Below are 18,028 nucleotides of genomic sequence, written 5' to 3'. Positions count from 1 at the left end.
GCTCCTTGGAACGGGCAGTTCTTATAGTCAATAAACAGAGAACCAAAGCCTTTGTTTTTACCCCCACCAGCCTATCATGATTTTATATTTATCCTTGGAAGCACTAGCTTTGTTTTAAAACAAAACAGAAACAAGTGTGTGTGTGTGCATGAGAACCTTTCTAGCTTCAGAGCACCCATGTAATGTTCAGCTCCTCTCACTCTGTGGATGAGCTTTCCTTCAGTTCTGGGCCAGACAGACATAGATTGCTTTCATCCTTGTGTTCCCACTGCTCCTGTGTACACCTTGATTAGATTGTTTATCACCTGAATAATTATGGGCACAGATGTGCTTTTCCTCTTGATTGGGAGAGACTATGTCCCTTCATCTTTATGTCCCTGGCAGGCACCTAACATAATCCGTGACCCATAGAAGTCATTCATTGAATGAATAGAGTGATGGAGGCCCCCCACAAAGGTTAGCTCATCTACATGCCTACCTGCCAGAAGTCCGTACCTATTTATTTCCAGAATCAAAAAGAGATTCATTTGTGCAGCCTCCTCATTGGGCATTTCACCTCTCAATGAGAGAGGTGTGTTATTTGTTATGACTTGGACCTATGCTGCCTTCTTCCCTTAATTTCTGCTTTGCTTAGGAAATCTCATTTAATCTCACAGCTTCAGGAACTATCTCTATTTTGGTGACTCCTAAATTTGCATCTCCATCTCAAATTTCTCCTCTAGTTTGTTTAGCCAGCTTTCCCAGACTTAATAGTCACTCACCTGCTTGATAGCTCCACTTGAATGTCTCAGAAAATTTTCAAAGTTAAAGTGCTTAAAATAGAACTCTTGATTCCCACCTTCCCATTAGCCCTACCCTAAGGTTCTCTCTCATTTTGCCTATGTCCATTAATGGCACCACCTGCCTGCCCTTCAGTTACTAAAGCTAGAAAACTGGAAGTCATCCTAGATTTCTCTCTTCTCACCCAACATATCCAATCCATTAGCAAATTTTATTGGTTCTACCTCTTTTACACATACTGTTCATCTTTCCTCCTCTCCATTCACTCTGTCCCTACCTTAGTCCAAGCTACCATCATCAGCTCTTGCCTGGCCTAATTCAATTGCCTCCTTGTCTCCAGGCCTCCATGCTTGCCTCTCTGTAGTCCATTTTCATATAGCAGCCAGTATGAATTCTCTTATGAAGTAAGTAGGTTCCTGTAACCACTCTGCTTAAAATCTTTTAATTACTTCACATTTCTCTGCGACAAAATTCAGACTTTTTACTGTGACCTACTGGATCTTGCATGATATGGCCCATGCGTACTTTTCTAAGTTCTTCTCATGCCACTACATGCAAAGCATGTTCCAGTGACATCAAACTTTGATCATTTCCTGGAATTTTGTAAGCTCTTTTCCTGTTCATCCTTTGGGTATCATCTTAAATGTCAACTTCACAGAGAGCCTTCTCTGACTACTTTTTCTAAAAACGTTGCCACCTTATTAGAAGAACCCCACTATTTTGTCTTGACACTGATTTCAGCCTGTAATAATTTATTGTTTTACTTGTTCATGGATGTGTTGTCCATGAGGGCACAGATCTTGTCTATGTCATGAACTTCTGCATTCTTTGCATTAGTGCTATGCTTGTAACAGAGTAGGTTCTCAATAAGTATTTATTAAATAAATGGATGAAGTAGGTTAGAAATAGGGGGCCACATAATTATCATCAACTTTTCAGAGTGGAAAGAAGAACAATTACAATTCTGGACAACAGGCATAAACCATGAAGCAATAGGAAGTGCCCTGGGTTTCCAAAGATATCAGAAGTCCAAGGTGACTCTGACTTTGTGCCCTATAACATTTTTAAATCAGGTGAAGCCAAGTTAAGGTGAATACCAAGGAAGGGGAAAAGGGGTATGTGCATTGAAGGATAGCGTACTAGGGGGAATGGGCCAACCTTTTTCTTTGCTGTGGGCTTAAATGGTAATGGTGTGTTGGGGAACCCCATGTTATTCTCTTTCCTTCCTCTCCCTCCTCCTCTTCTTTCTTCTTTTTAAAAAATTACATCTAAGCTCTTCCCCATCATATCATCTGTCTAAGTTACTGCCCTGCTGATTGGTCCTAAGAGTAGTGTAGAGTCCTCAAGAACAGAGGACCTAGGAGTTGCTTGAACTTAGAATCAGGAGACCTGAGATCTAGCCTCAGCTAGATCTTTAACTATCCAAATGACCTTGGGCAAATTGTTTTCCCTCTTCTGTAAAGTGAGATTATAGGAGATGACTTCTACTCTGAAATCCCATGACCTGTATACTTACACCACCTTTGGGCAAGATTGTTTAATGTCAGAGAGAGCACTAATCACCTACCACAGGTAGAGTGTTGTAAGAGGCTTGCAGAAGCACCAGGAGGGGTAACATGGTCCTGCTTCCAAGGAGGAGATATGTCAGCCCTATTGTTGAGACATAGAAAAACATCTAATGCCTAGATATCATTGGTAGTGGTATTTAGATTATATCAAACAAACAAAAAAAAAAAACCAGGTGATTTCAAGGAGCAGATAGATCTCGAGGAGGAAGTATTTGAAGTTTGAGAGGCAGTAGGTAGGGGCAAAGGTATTTCAGGGAGGGAAATTATCTCAACTTGGATACAGATGTTTCAAGGGGATGATATATGCAAAGAACTGTCTCTGGAACTAAGGAAGCAAAGGATAAAATTGGAAAAGCAAATTAGGAGCAGTTACCACTGGGAAGGGTAGTGGGCTGGGGGAAGAAGAGAATGAAGGTGATTCACTCTTTTGGTCTATTTTTATGAGAATATATTCATAGAAATAAATTTTAATGTTTTCAGTAGGGCAGTGTCAAGTTTAGGAGACTTGAAATGTCTGACCAAAGAATTAGGATTTTATTCTCTAGGACATTGCAAGTTTTATTGTTGTTGTTGTTTTTAAATCAGATGATAATACATTGAATGTGATATATTAGTCAGATAAATATGGTGACAATGTGTTAAGTGGAGAGTTATTGAGTTAGTGCAGAAATCAAGTACAAGGTACAATAGTCAGTCTAGAGTGGAGGCAAAGGTAATGGAGAGTAGGGAATAGGTTTAGAGGACAAACCAAAGAAAGATGACTAAACATGAAAAGTTGAGCAGAGAGGGGAATTGGGAATAACTCAGAAGTAATTCTTAGTCACTCGAAGTTTTATTAGACCACTGATGGAAACAGAGAAATCATAAGAGAAAATCAATTCTGTCACTCAAATAGAAATGGCCAGTGAAACATCAGAGCCGTGGTGCTTAGAGCTCGCACAGAGATGGCGATTTAGGAGTCATCGGCAAAGAAATAAAACTGAAATTTTAGAGTATGTAAATTCTCCACAGATGAGAGCAGAGAAGGAAGTGAGACCTGTTTGTCCATTTCATATTCTTGCCCTCGCACCATCTAAAGACCCTAGCTCAAGAGGACTTTGGTGACTGAAGTCCTGGCAGATGGAGGGTGTTAGAAATGAACCTGGACAAGGGAGAATTACAAGTGGAGCCTGACAGGGTGATCAAAGCTCTGTGACAACCAAGTAGATTCTTCAGATACCTGAGGGCAAAGAGGTGATGGCAGTTGAGGCTTGAGAAGGGTTCACACCCCCATTTGACTCTTCATAGAAACCCAAAGTTGGTATATTTGAAAATGGTCTAAGAAAAAGAGTGTGAGAGGGAACTAGTGGAAAACTGGAGTAATTATGGTTATTTAGCTTGGAGAAAAGAAATGTTCAAAGGCCTAAATCCATAATGAGAGGTCCTAAAAGATTTAGTAGGCTTAAAATATAGAAGTGTCAACACAAGTTAGACATGCAGCAAATGTTCTAACAAGCACTCTTCCTGATGGTCTTTCAAAACAGAGTGTACAATGTGCTCTTCTTCCTTTAGCTGTGAATTCAGAGTTCTCCTGTTAATAAGCAGTGACTGAATCAAGTGATCTCATATGCAAGAAGCTCTTGGTGAAGAAATAAAAGATCTCAGGATTGCCAAGTCCCATCATTACCCATAGCCTCCCTGTTCCCTCACTGGCCAGGTATAGCCTGAGGCTTCCTAAAACTCTGGCCTCATTTCCTTAGTGCTTTCCATTGGTCATCATTAATCTGTTTCCTGATGAAAAGGGCAGCCTGACAGGGTGGGCAGAGCACCAGCCATGGAGTGTTCAGGGCCTTGGAGTCTAGTATTATCTCTTCAGCTATCTCATTTGGTGAAACTGGGTGGGATACTTTTCTTTTCTAAACTTAGCTTTCCTCCAGTGGGACGGAATGCCGCAGGGTTAGGTGGTTTAGAGCTCTAGCTGTACCCCAAAGTCTTTAACCTCTTCCGGAAGACTTTGCTCTAGTCCTTGATTTCATTTTTTCCCCCCAAACCCAAACATCTTTCTCTGGGCTCTGAGTAAATATTTGTGATCAAGGATTATGAGTAGTTTATGATCTAGGGCTAGAAATTTGTCTTTCTCTGGATCCCTGTTTTCCTTCTTTCATCCTCCAAAATAAACACCCCTCCTTTAAATTCCCTTTGAAACTTTGAACTCTGATATAGACCATAATGGTTAGCCTTTTTCTTTAAGTACCCACTTGAGAACTAGGATTCTGTCTTCTCAAGTCAGCAGGGGCCAGGCTATCTGCTTTATCATTCTAAGGAAGTCCTTTGCAAGTCAAAAGTTAGGTCTCTTCATTCTGGAGAAGGGGTGAGAAATGTGACTGTCCTATTTGTATAAGAGGGAGGAAGAAGACACCTTGCACTGCATATGAATGGTAGTCACTCTACAAGGCTGTCAAGACAGTTAAAATCACCAGAGATCCCTGGGGCTCCCAGAGTGTAAGTGGTGTAGAAGAGATTATGAATTTACAGTGAGTGGTACAGGCCTGAATTCAAATCCATCTTCCCGTGTTTAATTTTAGGTTGGGGCTTCTGAGCCAGTTTCCTGAGTAGTAAGAGGGGAACAATTGTTTACTTTAATTGGCTCGTTCTGAGGATCGAAGAAGATAATATATATTAAGCACCTGACATTTAGTAGGTACTCAGTTGCTTCCTTTCCACCCTTAACTGTATGGTTGGTTACCCACCAGCAAGCCCTGAAGAGATTGGCAGGGGACCACAGGAGACTCTAGGAAAAGTCCTCAGGGCTTTTTTTTAGGCATCCCTTATTCTATCCACAACAAGGGTCAGATGGAAAAGAGGAGAAGAAAGAGGAGGAGGAGGAGAAAAGCTTATACGGGCCTAACAAGCATGAGCACTGTTTCCTTTTTAATCTGGACTGAGAAAATACAGGCTTCTCTTCTCCAGGCAATGTGAAGCGGTGCCTTGATTTACTGAAATATTAGAATAGGCTCATGGACAGGTTTCCTTCATTGAGTTGATTTCTTTTTCAGCTGTTTTTCAAGATCAACCATCAGATTGTGGCCAATCTGCCTGTCCTGGGTCCTGAACTTATTGAACACGGGGGTTTTACTGTTCTGTCACCTTAATGATAGCCAGCTTGTTAAGGACAAGCCAAAAGGGAAGAAGGGGTGTAGGGTGGTAACTAATGAATCTGAATGACACTGTAATGCCTTGGAATGAATCCCTGACAGGAAGGTGATGGATGTAGAGAAATCTGAATTCCTTTAGTTCCTGGCCCAGGGTCCATGTCGGAAGATTGGTTGCTGTGATTGCCACGTGAAAGTAAGATGAATGAGAATGGAAGAGACTTGTAAGGAGTGGGACTATGGGCTTTTGGGAGAAGTAGGCAAACTTTTCATGGAATTCCCAATTACTCTGGGCTTCATTATATATTATATCTGAAGGGAAAACTTCAGATATAAACCCACATAAAACACAGGCATATTATTCTTCTTGAATGACAATTTGGACAGGGCAGCAGGGATGGTTTTGTTTTTGAAAATCTCCCTTAAGATTATTTGGGAATGTCAGCAAGGTCCTGGGGAAAATGTCAAATTATTAGGTACCTGGGTTCTTTGGATGGATATATAGTTAGGAATAAAAAGGAGAAAAATCTAGGTTGTTAATTTCCCTAGCACAGTGTCATCACTCAGGTTTCATGATGGGTACTTTGGCATCTTTGTTTATTGAGGGTTTAACCTCAAGGCCAGAAAATTTAATGGTGGAGTTTTTTTGTTGTTGTTTTTTTCCCCCCTAAGTCACAGGGAAATAATTTTTTCTCTTGGTTGCCTATTTATTCACCACAATTTTGGGGCTTAGATAGAATCTCTTCCATTTCCCTTTACTACCTCTGGACACACACATGCCACGCACACTTCCTTTCTCTGTTGTAGTGTGGTTTTTTACCTTCCTTAGAAGGAGGGAAGTAGAGGAAATCTTACATTTTTTTTGACATAGGCTAAATTTTTATGGATTTCTTTTTATTTCTGGTCTCTGGCATCTGTGGTAGTTTTAAATGCACCATAAATAATAGAGACCAGAGTGGACTCTCAAGGCACCTGCTTATGGTTTCTCTTGAGATGCCAACTTCCTTAATGAACATTTCACTTAAAAAAAAAAAAGGTTGGTTAGTCCCTGAAGGCACTTAAAAATAACTTATTATTAATTCTCTTTGATGACTAAAATATTTATTTATTGTAGCCAAATGTAAAAATACAGAAAACACAAAAAGGAAAACAAATCATCTTATATCTTGGTATTACATGATAACAAATATTTTCATATCTTTTAAAACAAACTTGGGTTCATCCTGAACATGGTGCTTTGTAATTAACTTTATTCACTTAATTATATCATGCATGTTTTTTATCTTACTAAATATTTCTCCAGAACATTGTTTTAATGGTGACTATTCCATTGTGGGGCCATGATTTAACTAGTTTGCCATACTGTGAACATTTCAATTGTTTTCCAATTTAGAATATTAAGCTGAGAGTGTTTCCCCTTTCTTGGTTATCAGTCATTTTACTTGTTTGTTCACATATCTGAAATATCTCCTCTCTGCAGGGGGATCTCCAAGGCTGAATGCTCAGATTTAGGAGATGAGTGTCTGTCTATACCCCAGGGCTCTCTATGGGAAACGACTCCTCCCCCAAAGATCCTCAGTGGAAAATGTAGAAGTGCAAATGAGGAATGTAGAATCCACAACTTTCTTAGTCTCTTGCCCTAGGGCCCAGGTCCTCAGTGTACAGACACCCCAGGAAGCCCAAGTTAAGAAAGTAAACATACTTTGAATATGGTTCAAGTTTAAAGGGCTTCCTTGTTCCAAAAGTTGCTTAGGTTGTATTAAAATAACGCCTTCTAAATCCGGGAGTCTGGATTGTGCTCCTATTAGCCAGTTAGTTTCTCAGGCCTCTATTTCATTATCTGTCAAACACTGATATCATAGTTCCAGTTCCAGTTCTCCCTCGCCTTGTGTATAATTGGGATACAGAAGTAAGGTTTCTCATTCCTTTTCTAATCCTAAATTTCCAAAGAGAGAAATAAAAGGTCTCAGGTGGATATATATTCTAGAAGCTTTTATTGCAAAATAAAGTTGAGTTCCCAATCTGGGAAAATAACAATAGAGTCGTTTTACAGCTCTTTGGGGAAAATCTCTCAGGGGGAGGATGGATAGCTAGGAGGGTTGCTTGCATGTAGTAGTAGTCACCTGTCCACTTATTGCAACCGTGTTCCTTTTCCATAGCTCCACAGATGGTTTCTGAGCTGGAAAAGTCCTCAGGTTATATTGGGTCCTGGCTTCCCAAGAGTTGGGTGGGAAGAAGTTTTGAAAAGTTTATATTCAGGTGAAAAACCCAACACTCTAAAAACCTCCCAGTAGGCAGGTATGTGGTCTCTGCCCCCACTTATCTGCATGAACTTGTACACTGGTCTTTCTGGAGCTAGCTAGAGTAGGGGAAAGTTGCTCCTTCAGTAGTTTGGACAGAACTTTTTCATTTTTTGCTTCCATTCCCTGATTCTCAGCAGCACAGCTGGGTTGGACATGGTCTAAAACTTACAGGGACAAGTACTTTGAGGGTCTCTCTGGATATAGACCCCCAAACCAAACAAGCTGTAAAAGTACAGGTATAAATACCAGGAAGTAACTTGTTGGAAGATGAAATGGGGTCTGCCCAAATTAGGAGGTCCAGGTTCCAATTTCAGCTCCATCAAGAATAACGTACAATCTTGGGCTTCATTTCCCAATATATAGGAGATATTAAGAGGATTGCAGAGCAACCCTGTGCTTTTCCAATTGTTTTCCAATTTACTCTCTCTAAGAGAGAAGCTGTGTCCCCCTCCATTGTCATGCAAACTGAGCGAGTTTGCCTAGGGTGTTATCAGGTGCTACCCTTGCCCCCAGACCAAGTACTGCCTAGGGAGCGTGTACAATAGTACTTGTGTACCACATGCCTACACTGGTCACACTTGACTGTACAGCACCACTGGAATTTGCAGTTACAGCTGCTGATGGCCTCAGTTCTCCTCTCTTCCACCTGCAGGCCACACTCAGTGCATAAGCGCCCGCAGCTGTGTTGTTCCCACCTGGATGTGTTGTGGCTGTTCTGCAGACACTCCCGACCTTCTGTGCCATAGACGCCCAGGCTAGAATTGCGGGTACAGTAATCTGGTGATTCCTCTAAAAAGATCAGCTCAGCCTCTGCACTAGGAAGAAAGGCTTCAGCGGGTGCCCAGTGGCCCTCAGCACTGTTCCCAGCCCTTAGCCGCCGCTTATCCATCTCAATTTTCAGCGCTTGGTCATACTTGGCTTTTAAGTAGTCTCCCATCTCCCGGAAGTCAGCCATCTGCAGCCAGCATGTCTGGATGCTGCAGCTCCCTGAGATGCCATGGCATTTACAGGTCCTTTTCATGGTGGCTCTTACTGCCTTGAGAGAGAGACAGAGAGAAAGAGAGAGAGAGAGAGAGAGAGAGAGAGAGAGAGAGAGAGAGAGAGAGAAAGAGAGAGAGAACGAGAACAAATGAGAGAATGGCTCTGGGTAGGGAATACCAAAGGTTAGCAATTAAATATTTTAGAGTTGTGCTTCTTTGGAGGAGCATCAGAATTACTTGGGGAAGCCCATGAAAAATATCCATTCCTGAGCTCTACTTCAGATCTTCCCAATTAGAATGTTCAAGGATTTAAAGGGGCTGGTGTTGGTGATCTTAAAGCTCCCTTGGTGGTTCTTAAAGAAAGCCAGGCAAGTGTTGAAAAGATTACTGGAGTCAGGAAACCTTGGCTTCAGGCCATAACTTCATCACTTGTTGAGCTTGTTTCGTTATCAGACCAATTGGATTCAGAATGATCAATGGAGTACTTTGTAAATTTATAAAGGAAAATAGGATCATTGGTACTGTTACTGTCTTGAAGCTGGGGGTTAGAGTATCTGTGGGGGTCTGGATTTGTGCTCTGGGCCCTCTCTCAAAGGGTATGAAGCTCCTAGAGTCTGAACCCCTACCCCAAGGCAATCACACGTGGTTGTAATTGCCTTGAAAACTTCTTTTCCTTGTCCCTGGGAACCAGGATATCTAGATATAGGTTCAAAGGGAAATTTCTATGCCCTTAGCTCTAAATCCAACCTGCTTCCAGATCTGAGTTTAGAACACTTCAGGGATTGCTACTCCAGCAGAAGTCTTAGAGAAGAATAGACCCTCTAGAGAAGCTTAGATCAGTCCCAATTCCTTGAAACCCAGACAATGTTTAGGACAGGGCTGAATAATAAGCCTCTGTTAGTTTTCTAGAACGCACAGTTGAAAAGATTAAAAATTTAAGTCATAGACGCTAGGTCTTGATTCTGTATTGTTCTGTCTTCTCAGACACCTGCCTGTGGAAGGGCTAGAACATGAGGTTTAGTAATAAGACTAGGAGATCTGAGTTCATTGCCTGGCTCTGATGCTTATTAGTTGGCTAAGCCACTTGACTTGTCCTTAACTGGCTTTGTCATCCAGAGAATGGAGGTAGCCACTGCCATCCTGCTGGGTGGTATAAGGATGAAACATGGATATGAGATAGCTCTTGCTAAGTTGTGAAGGGCTGAACAGATGTGAGATTCTTGCCAATACTGAGCCTAATGGCTCACTGGCCGACTCCTATACCTACCAGCCTTCCTGCTCTGTTGTTGTGAAGATTCATCAGGGCTCTGGCATCCTTTCCCTTCTCCAGGCTGTCCACAAAGAGTTTGGAGATCCTTTCCCCAAATTCTACATTGTCGCTGCAGCCTCCCCAGATCCAACCATGGCCTCCTACATATAAGGAAAGAAATTCTGCGTATGGTTCCCTGCTAAGTCCCAGGAGACGAGTCACAGTAATCTTGGCTGACATAGCCAAGCCATCCCTAAGAGCCCTAGAAGCCTGTAAAGCTGTAGCTGAAGGTGAGATAAGGAAATGGATGTACTTGGTGTGGGTGGTGAGAATCCTATTCCTAAAGCCAACTGTCCACCCTTCAGGCCCTTCCCAGCTCCTACCTTCCCAGTCTCCATACTCTCAGTAGAAGTAGGTATGCTGGGGATGACCTAGATGATCTCAAAGGTTCACTGCAGCTCAGACATTCTGGAATTCTACACCATTATCCTACAGTAGTCTTATTAGAGTCATCTCTTCCCTTCTTAGTGACAAATCTGACTAAGTCTCTAAAGTGACAAATAATTGTGTACCTCTGGATTATAGACAAGCCCTTCTAAGCCTGAAATATGAGGATTAGCTTTAAACTCTCTTTGGCTTCCTCATTTTTAGATGCCTTATTAGTTTTAGAGACTAGAGCTACTTGCTAATCCTGCAATCATGGACCCAGGCTCAACTCTCGAGAGAGTCTAGGTCTGGGAGCTCCTATCTATGAAGTTCCTGTTTGAGTCTAGGGGTTTGAGGGAGCTAGAGCTGTGCCCCTCAGCCTTTCCCTGGAAGACTTTAGCCTGCACTCAGCCCTGCACCCTTCACCTTCTCCTCCCATCAGAGAGCCCAACTTACCTGTTTTTCCATTTTTTGACTCATCACAGCCACAGTTTTCAAAGTCACCCATGCTACAGTTCTTGGTGATGGTGTACATAACTCCAGCAGAGCTAATAGCATGAATGAATGAAGTCTCCCTGGTAGCTTTGGAGAGAAAAGGAGGACTGGAAACTTGGACTCTGATGATCCAAAGCCGGGGCTTTGGAAAAGCAATGCTGTTTCTCTCCCCTGCCCACTTGGTGTTTAAGAGGATGCTCTTCTACTTGAGAGAACAGTACATATTTCTTTACTTGATCCTTACTTCATCAAGCAGGAATGAGCATCCCCATGCTGCTGGGGAAAGTATAAAACCCAGAGAGAGTGATGAGACCAAGGCCACTTTCCTCACCAGCTGTAGTGTTGGGACCACGACTCTTTTCTCCTGAAGTTCAGCCTAGGCCTCTGTTCATTAGCCACTGCTTTTGGTTCTTGGGCAATGAGGACTCAGGGCCACAGGCTGTCTTAGGAAAGAGAGAAGGACCTTTTCTTTCTGACATGAAGCTGAAGCCAAGTAATAATCATAATGATCATGGCTACGACTTACTGAGCTTGTATCTTACTGAACTATAAACATTGTCCCATGTCATTTCCACAAACTCCCCATTCTTTCTGTATATCCTATAGCAGACTTTTTTTTTTTTTTGTCCTCATTTACTCCTTTCCTTGACTCATCTCAGGCAACTATTGTTCCTACATTAATGACTTTTATGCAAACTACACATAGTTACAAACAGCTGGACAAGTGCGCACGCGCACACACACACATCCCACCTGAGGCACAGCTCAATGTGATCTCCCAGCTTCTCTGTTGTTAGGATTTTATGACAGCTGAACAGATTGTAAACTCCCTCAGGGGCTGCAAACACAGAGCCCTTTCCCCATTTTTATTTCATGCAAATCAGTGCAAGATAAGTGTGTACAAACACCCAAATACAGGCATGCATTAAAAAAAAAAATAGAATAATTATTTCATTTGTATAGAAATACCTTTGTATTCATCTCATTCAACCTTTATAATACTCTTAGTGAGCTAAATAGAGCTGGCCTTATTGACCCAATGGGAAAACTGGGGTTGAAAGAGGGGAAGTAACTCACTCAAGGTCACACAGCCAGGAAGTGGCAGGTCAGCAGGTCACAGGTAATTTTTCATTTCACTGTGCACATATATGCTATACATACACACACTGCAAGCCCACCTCCGGGCACATATACCCCCTTGCACAGGTGCACAAACTTACCACTTCTCAGCCTGTGGTGAGTGGAGAGCTGGAGAGCATTTTCAGGGCAGTTCCAGCGTTCCCAGGCAAATTGGAACTTACACTCCTCGATGCCATTCTGGGCACCTAGGGCCACGCTGGTAGTATAGGTCAGGTAGGCCTGGCAAAGGAGAGAGGGCTATGAGCTTCAGTCCTGGCTCAGGTCAGGTCATCTGGGATTGAGGATGCAGGCAGGACTCAAATAGGGTTAGCTCTCCATTAAGGAACAATCATGGGTTCCTCTGAGTGGGGGACTTCTGGCACTGTTTTCCCTCCCCTCTTTTCCTTCCCCCAAAGAGTTCCATTAGGAAGCTGTATAGGTAAAAATAGAAAAAGCAGAAACCATCCTACCTTGGGACCTGTTATCAGGAAATTGTTCACTGACCTACCAAAAAGAAAAAAAATGAGGCAGTGGTGAACAGGGATGAGATAATGGGAGCTTCCTTGGCAGAGAGTGAGAGGTGGGGGGAAGAACTTACCAGGCAGAGGCACTGAAGGTGGCATAGCATATGCCCATAGTTACCCTGAGCATAAACAGGTCCTCCATGGCCATGCCCACACCTAGGGGACCAGATTCAGCACAGGGACAAGTAGAGAGAAAAAGGGAGGAGAGGGCAGGGTCTTTCTCAGTATTTATGTGGGGGAAATTCTGAATGGCCAAGGGGGAAAAATCAACAGCTCTTCTCATTTGTCCCTCACTGGCAGGGCTTCAGGAGTCTCTGACCCAATAGGGGACCAGGTAGGAGGGACTCAGCCCAAAGCCTCAAGGAAAGCCCTGCCCCGCCCCTCCAGCCCTTTCTCTCTCCCAGACTGACAGAGGGTCTGAAGTCTTTCAGTACTCCGGAGGTTTCTTTCCTCTGTAAGTGAGACTTATGTCTCTTTGTGTTTGAGGGCTTATTTCTCAGAATCTTGTAGCCTGGAGCAGATGAGGTTCCTAACCCTGAAGGTAGGTCACCCATCCCTTGGAACTACAGTGTCATCTGTCAATGCGACCCCATTTCTTGCCTTGCCATCCTCTCTAAGGTGTTAATAATTATATGCTTTACCCACATAAGAGAGTGCATTATTTCTTCCTCCTCCCTTGGTGACTGTAAAGCCATCAAAGTCATGGAATTGTGGGACCATGAAACAGAAACACGTCAGAGGCCATCTCTGCAACAGTCCCTTCTAGCACATTTCCACCAAAGTAAGTTCTGGTAAATTTCCTTCATTCCTAATAGGTCTGTCATTTTGTATTTGAGGGTTAGTTAGATCTCCTGTTTGATAGCTGCTTATATATTTGAGGATCAACCTTTGGATCACCAAGGGTAGTATTTGAAAAGACTGATGGATTTCTTTCTGATTCTATTTTGTTGCAAGGACATCATCTCTTTAGGCAGGAATCTTTTAGATTGATTCACTTTGTGCTAGTGCTTAAGATGATGCCTGGATGAACGAATGAATGAATGAATGAATGAATGAACAAATGAAGGAAGGAATAAACTTGTGGTCCCTAGTAGGGACCTGAGGCATCATTAGGTAGGATTGGGCATACAGTGAAGGAATGGAGATCTTTCTTTGTTGGTGAAGCTCTTTCCTGGGGCTGAGGAGGACAGATGAGAGATTGAGGATAAAGTACAAACAGAAAGTCATAGCCCCGACTATGACCATGGATATACAGATCACTTCCCAGTACCCTAGACCTAATTTGAATGAGAAAAAGAGCTCAGACATCTCCCTACCAAAGAATTTCCAGGGGCTAAGGAGTCCCCAGGCCTTTTTAGGGCACTGCACTCAAAGTATGGGTCAGGGTTGGTGTTGAGCTGCAAACTTATCTTTCTGCGGCAAGATAAATACAGAAATGAAAGTGTTTAGAAATTTGTATAGCAATTTGTTAATTTTAGATATGTTGAACCTAATAATAAGAAATTTGGGCTCTTATTTTCTATGTATTTTTTTCTGTTTCATTTTTCTAGGAGGAAGGATGCAACTGTCACAGATGAAAAATTCCTTAATAGACTAAAGCTCTGCTTCAGCTCAGCAAACTCTTCCTTTGCTTGCTTGTGGGCTTCTCTCCTTGGGGAAAAAAGATCTGTGAGACTTGAGTCACCTGGGAAAAACCCATTGAGTTTGCCTCAGTGGCCTTTTCTCTCTGTTTCCTACTATTCCCTATCTGAATCTAATGTTTAACTTTCACTTCTTAAGACACCACTCTCAATGGGGTCAGAACCAGGTTAGCATTAGCCGCAAAGTAGTCCCCTCCCTTTAAAGAGTTTTAGGAGTGATTCTAAATTCATTTTCTGTGTTTGAGTTACTGGGTCTTATTCTTCTGTGTCCCCTGTAGCACCTGGCATTTAGTTGGTACTCTATAAAAAATATTCCTTTATTTTCTAGGAAGCAGTGGGGAAGTTGGCATGCCTTTTTGTATACAAACTTTGTGCTTGCTCCTGCTCAGATTCTCTAAAGATTATATAATTTCTCTAAAAGGAATTTCAGATGTTAAGGAAAGGACTCTGCTCCAGGTATTAGGAGCCCTAATTAGGGGTTTGGCCACTAATCTGTTGTGTGACCTCAGGCAAGCTATTAACTACTCCATGGACTCATTTTCTTCATCTGTAAAATGAGGGAGTAGGGAAAATGTTGAAAGTTGAGTGGCTTCTAAAGATTTTCTCAGCTCTCTTGCATACTATAATCATAATTTTAAGATTTGCAGAATTTATTAATCCCGGAGGTGATTGATATAGGCTGGAAATGGGGAAGTATTGTCTTCCCCAGCTGGCAGCATGGGAATCATCTTATCTTTGAATCCTTCAGTTGCCATCAGGATAGACCTGTAAGATGGATACCTGGAGGACAACCAATGCTTTCTTCAGAGTCCTTTGGGGCTCTGTCTACATAAGACTTCTTTGTGGACTTTGAGCCACCTTTCTCTTGCTTAGGCTAACTTCCATGTCTGGAAGTGTACTGTCTCCTTACTCTCCCTTCCAATAAAGCTATTCTTTTGCTGCTGTAAAACAAACAAACAAACAAAAAACCCTCTATGCTAGACTGACCAAAGTTCTTCACTGTGGACAGAGGAATCCCCTGGAAGAAGAGCCAAAGACAGGCACTCCACACTGGAGTCTACAAATCATTTGCAGCCCCAACCTGTGAACCCATTTCCTTAATCCCAGATCTATTATCTCATTAGTTTTTAAATGATGATCCAACCCTTGGTTTCTCTTCTCGGAATGGAAATTTGGAATTGAAGACCAGAGCAGAAAATGACAGTGGAGATAGAGTGGGCCTATGACAAAACAGACAGAATAATCTCTGAACCGGTGGTGTGCTGGTAGATGTTTAACGACCAGTTCTGATGTGACAGAAGCCATCGTTGGTAGTGTTTGCTGATTTTCATGGTGTAAAATACTCTTACCATGAGCAATTTCAAACTACCAATATGAACTTGGGAAAGATGAACAGTAGCACATCATATAGTAAATCGATCATATAGTTATAATAGATGTAAATAACCTTAATAGTATAGATAATAGTAAAATGAGGTACGTAAGTACTTGTTATATTTGTTTTTAATATAATTTGTTTAATTTTAAGTTTATATAATTTAATTGTTAATAATGGCTGTGTTTAACAACCAGTTTACAAAATTCCTGCAAATTTAACAATCAATTCTTGGAGCCAACTCCCAGAATGCCATTGAAGCCCTGTGTTCTCCCTTGAGGCCATTAGGAGATAAAGAGCAAAAAATTTCTATGTGGAATTTAACACAAAATATTTGTTTTAATCATGTATAAGGCTTTAACCCTTGCTGAGCCATGGGCCTTGCTACCTTCCCTCAAGGAGCATAGAATATAATGAAGTTTGTGTCTAACTATAATGTAGGGCAGAAAGTGGTAAGTGGAATAAAATGAATAAATACATGTACCTCTGGAAAAATATTCATTGAGCTAGAAAGGAGATAAGACCAGATATCCTGAAGACCCCTTCTACCTTTAATGTGCCAGGAAGATCAGATTCCAGGAGTCCTAGGGAAGCACTGGGAGCTGAAATCAATGAGGTGTAAGATAGAGTCACCTTTGCCATGCCCAGCTTCAGGAGATCTAGAGGCTATTCATAGAACCATAGAGTGTCTGAGCTAGTGGGTCCCATTTTACAAAAAAGTAACTGAGGTCTAGAGAGGGGGCACTTATTCAGAGTTACACAAAGAGAGCCTGGATCCTACCATCCTGGTTTGCCTAAGACTGAGGGGTTTCCCATGGTGTGGGACTTTAGATACTTAAACCAGGACAGTTTTGGGCAAGCTGGTTGTCCAGTGATGATGATGGTATGAATCCCAGGCCAATGCTTCTTTCCCAATGGGCACTCTCACTAAACTCCCCAAATCCTTGATTCCCCCATGTTTCTTTCCCAGGCTCTTTCCCAGGCTCTCTCTAGGGCTCTGCACTTACAAGGACTACTTAGACGGTAGAACAGGTTGGGGGTGGGGTGGGGTGTGGAATGGGAGGGTGGAGAGAGGGTAGAGGTGGCTGGAGAATGCCAGAAGAGATAGGATTTCTGACTTTTTACACTCCTCTGCTAATTAGATAAGTGAGGTGGGAAAGGGGGAGAATGAGCCTCCATGCATATTCTTCTGAGCTGTGACACTGAGCAGAGCTCAGGGATTTTCACTCTCTGGTCTCCGCCCCTCCTGCCTGGAAGCTTGTCTCTTCCCACCCCCTGGGGATACTTGACTCCCAGTCCAAATGCCACAGCTGCTTGAGCTCCTGACCCTCCCTTTGGCCCCCAATTTAGCCTCAATGACTTGCAAAGTTCCTCAACAATATGCCCAGGGAAGGAAGAGAGTTCTTCAGTTTCCCTTCAGATTCAGAGTTCCAGGTGTGGGGAGGAAAAGAGGAGGCCCTCTTGTGTGGAAAATGGGAGGAGCTGGTGGTCTGTTGAATACATGGGCCTATGAGGGTTGGGGTACACTAGAGTCTGCAAACCATGACTAGGTCTGTTTTATGTTTGAAGGTGCGTGTCCTTCATCAATGTGAAAGCTCCCTAGGGCTAGGCCTTGTCAATTCCAACCATACGAGGCTCTCTCCAAGGATAGCAGCGTATTTCTTCCATTGGACCAAGGTGCCCAGATGGCAGAAGCTACATCATCATCATTAGCCTAAGAAGGTTTGGAGTTGGAGGGGCTCCTCTAAGGAGAGTTTCAGTTGGCTAAAACCCTTTTATTATATTTTTTATTCTTTTACCATTCTAAACTCCCATCTCTAGACACTGGATGGGGCGCACAAGTTCTCAAATAATGTTTCTTAATTGTCATTGGGGAAGAAAGTATAGAGATAACTGTGGGATTTTATTAGTTTTCAGAGAAATATTCATCCATCCATTTATTCATTCTAAAAATATTTACCTACCTAGGTCAGGCCAGTACCCAACATTTATGGGTCTGAGATGAATTATCCTTAGTTGATGATCTTGGAGGAGCTCTCAGTCTGGTCTGAGAGAGAAAAGTAGAAATAATTTATAACAATACTACAGTGAGATAAAGTTATTCCGTGGAAACATTGGAGGGGGAATGAGGATAATGAGGCAATTCCAAAGAAGACTTCTGATAGAGACCTGCCATCTGGTGGCAGTGAGTGGTACAATGGGCCCTTTGTTGATTTGATGTGAGATTCAGTACAAGTTCAGCCTTTATCGAGCACCTGCCTAATGAATGGATAGCCAGCTCAGGGTTGGCACCGTGGTGGGTTTATAGTTAGTCTTCTAAGATGATCTTTGTCCTTGAAAAACTTATAGAATGCTTTGCTTGATGCTTTTAATTGAAAAGGTTATCAACCAAACAACAAATATTTGATGTGCACACATGAACAAATGGGCTTTCAAAA

General features: G+C 42.3%; 1 protein-coding gene across 1 annotated transcript; it reads right to left on the bottom strand.

Annotated features, from left to right (window-relative positions):
• Positions 1-7,855: 7,855 nt before the first annotated feature.
• On the bottom strand, positions 7,856-12,921 carry WNT8A (Wnt family member 8A). The gene is made up of 7 exons (XM_011362388.1): positions 12,650-12,921; positions 12,522-12,555; positions 12,153-12,291; positions 10,894-11,019; positions 10,030-10,172; positions 8,290-8,818; positions 7,856-8,004 (listed from the first exon to the last, which is right to left on the bottom strand). The coding sequence occupies exons 1-7, from the start codon at positions 12,856-12,858 to the stop codon at positions 7,913-7,915; spliced, it is 1,272 nt and encodes a 423-aa protein (XP_011360690.1). The 5' UTR covers positions 12,859-12,921; the 3' UTR covers positions 7,856-7,912.
• Between the last annotated feature and the right edge of the window lie 5,107 nt (positions 12,922-18,028).

Source organism: Pteropus vampyrus, unplaced genomic scaffold (genome assembly GCF_000151845.1).
Source record: "Pteropus vampyrus isolate Shadow unplaced genomic scaffold, Pvam_2.0 Scaffold74, whole genome shotgun sequence".
NCBI classification, from domain to species: Eukaryota; Metazoa; Chordata; class Mammalia; order Chiroptera; family Pteropodidae; genus Pteropus; species Pteropus vampyrus.
Note: the sequence above shows the minus strand (reverse complement) of the source record. Positions and strands in the feature narration are given on the sequence as shown.

Coding starts and splice junctions, on each gene's coding strand:
- WNT8A (XM_011362388.1), bottom strand. CDS start 12,858: ATGAGAAGAGCTGTTGATTTTTCCCCCTTGGCCATTCAGAATTTCCCC. Junction 8,819..10,029: donor ACAACAGAGCAGGAAGGCTG/GTAGGTATAGGA, acceptor CTCTCTCTCAAG/GCAGTAAGAGCCACCATGAA. Junction 8,005..8,289: donor AGGCAGTACTTGGTCTGGGG/GCAAGGGTAGCA, acceptor GTACTTTTACAG/CTTGTTTGGTTTGGGGGTCT.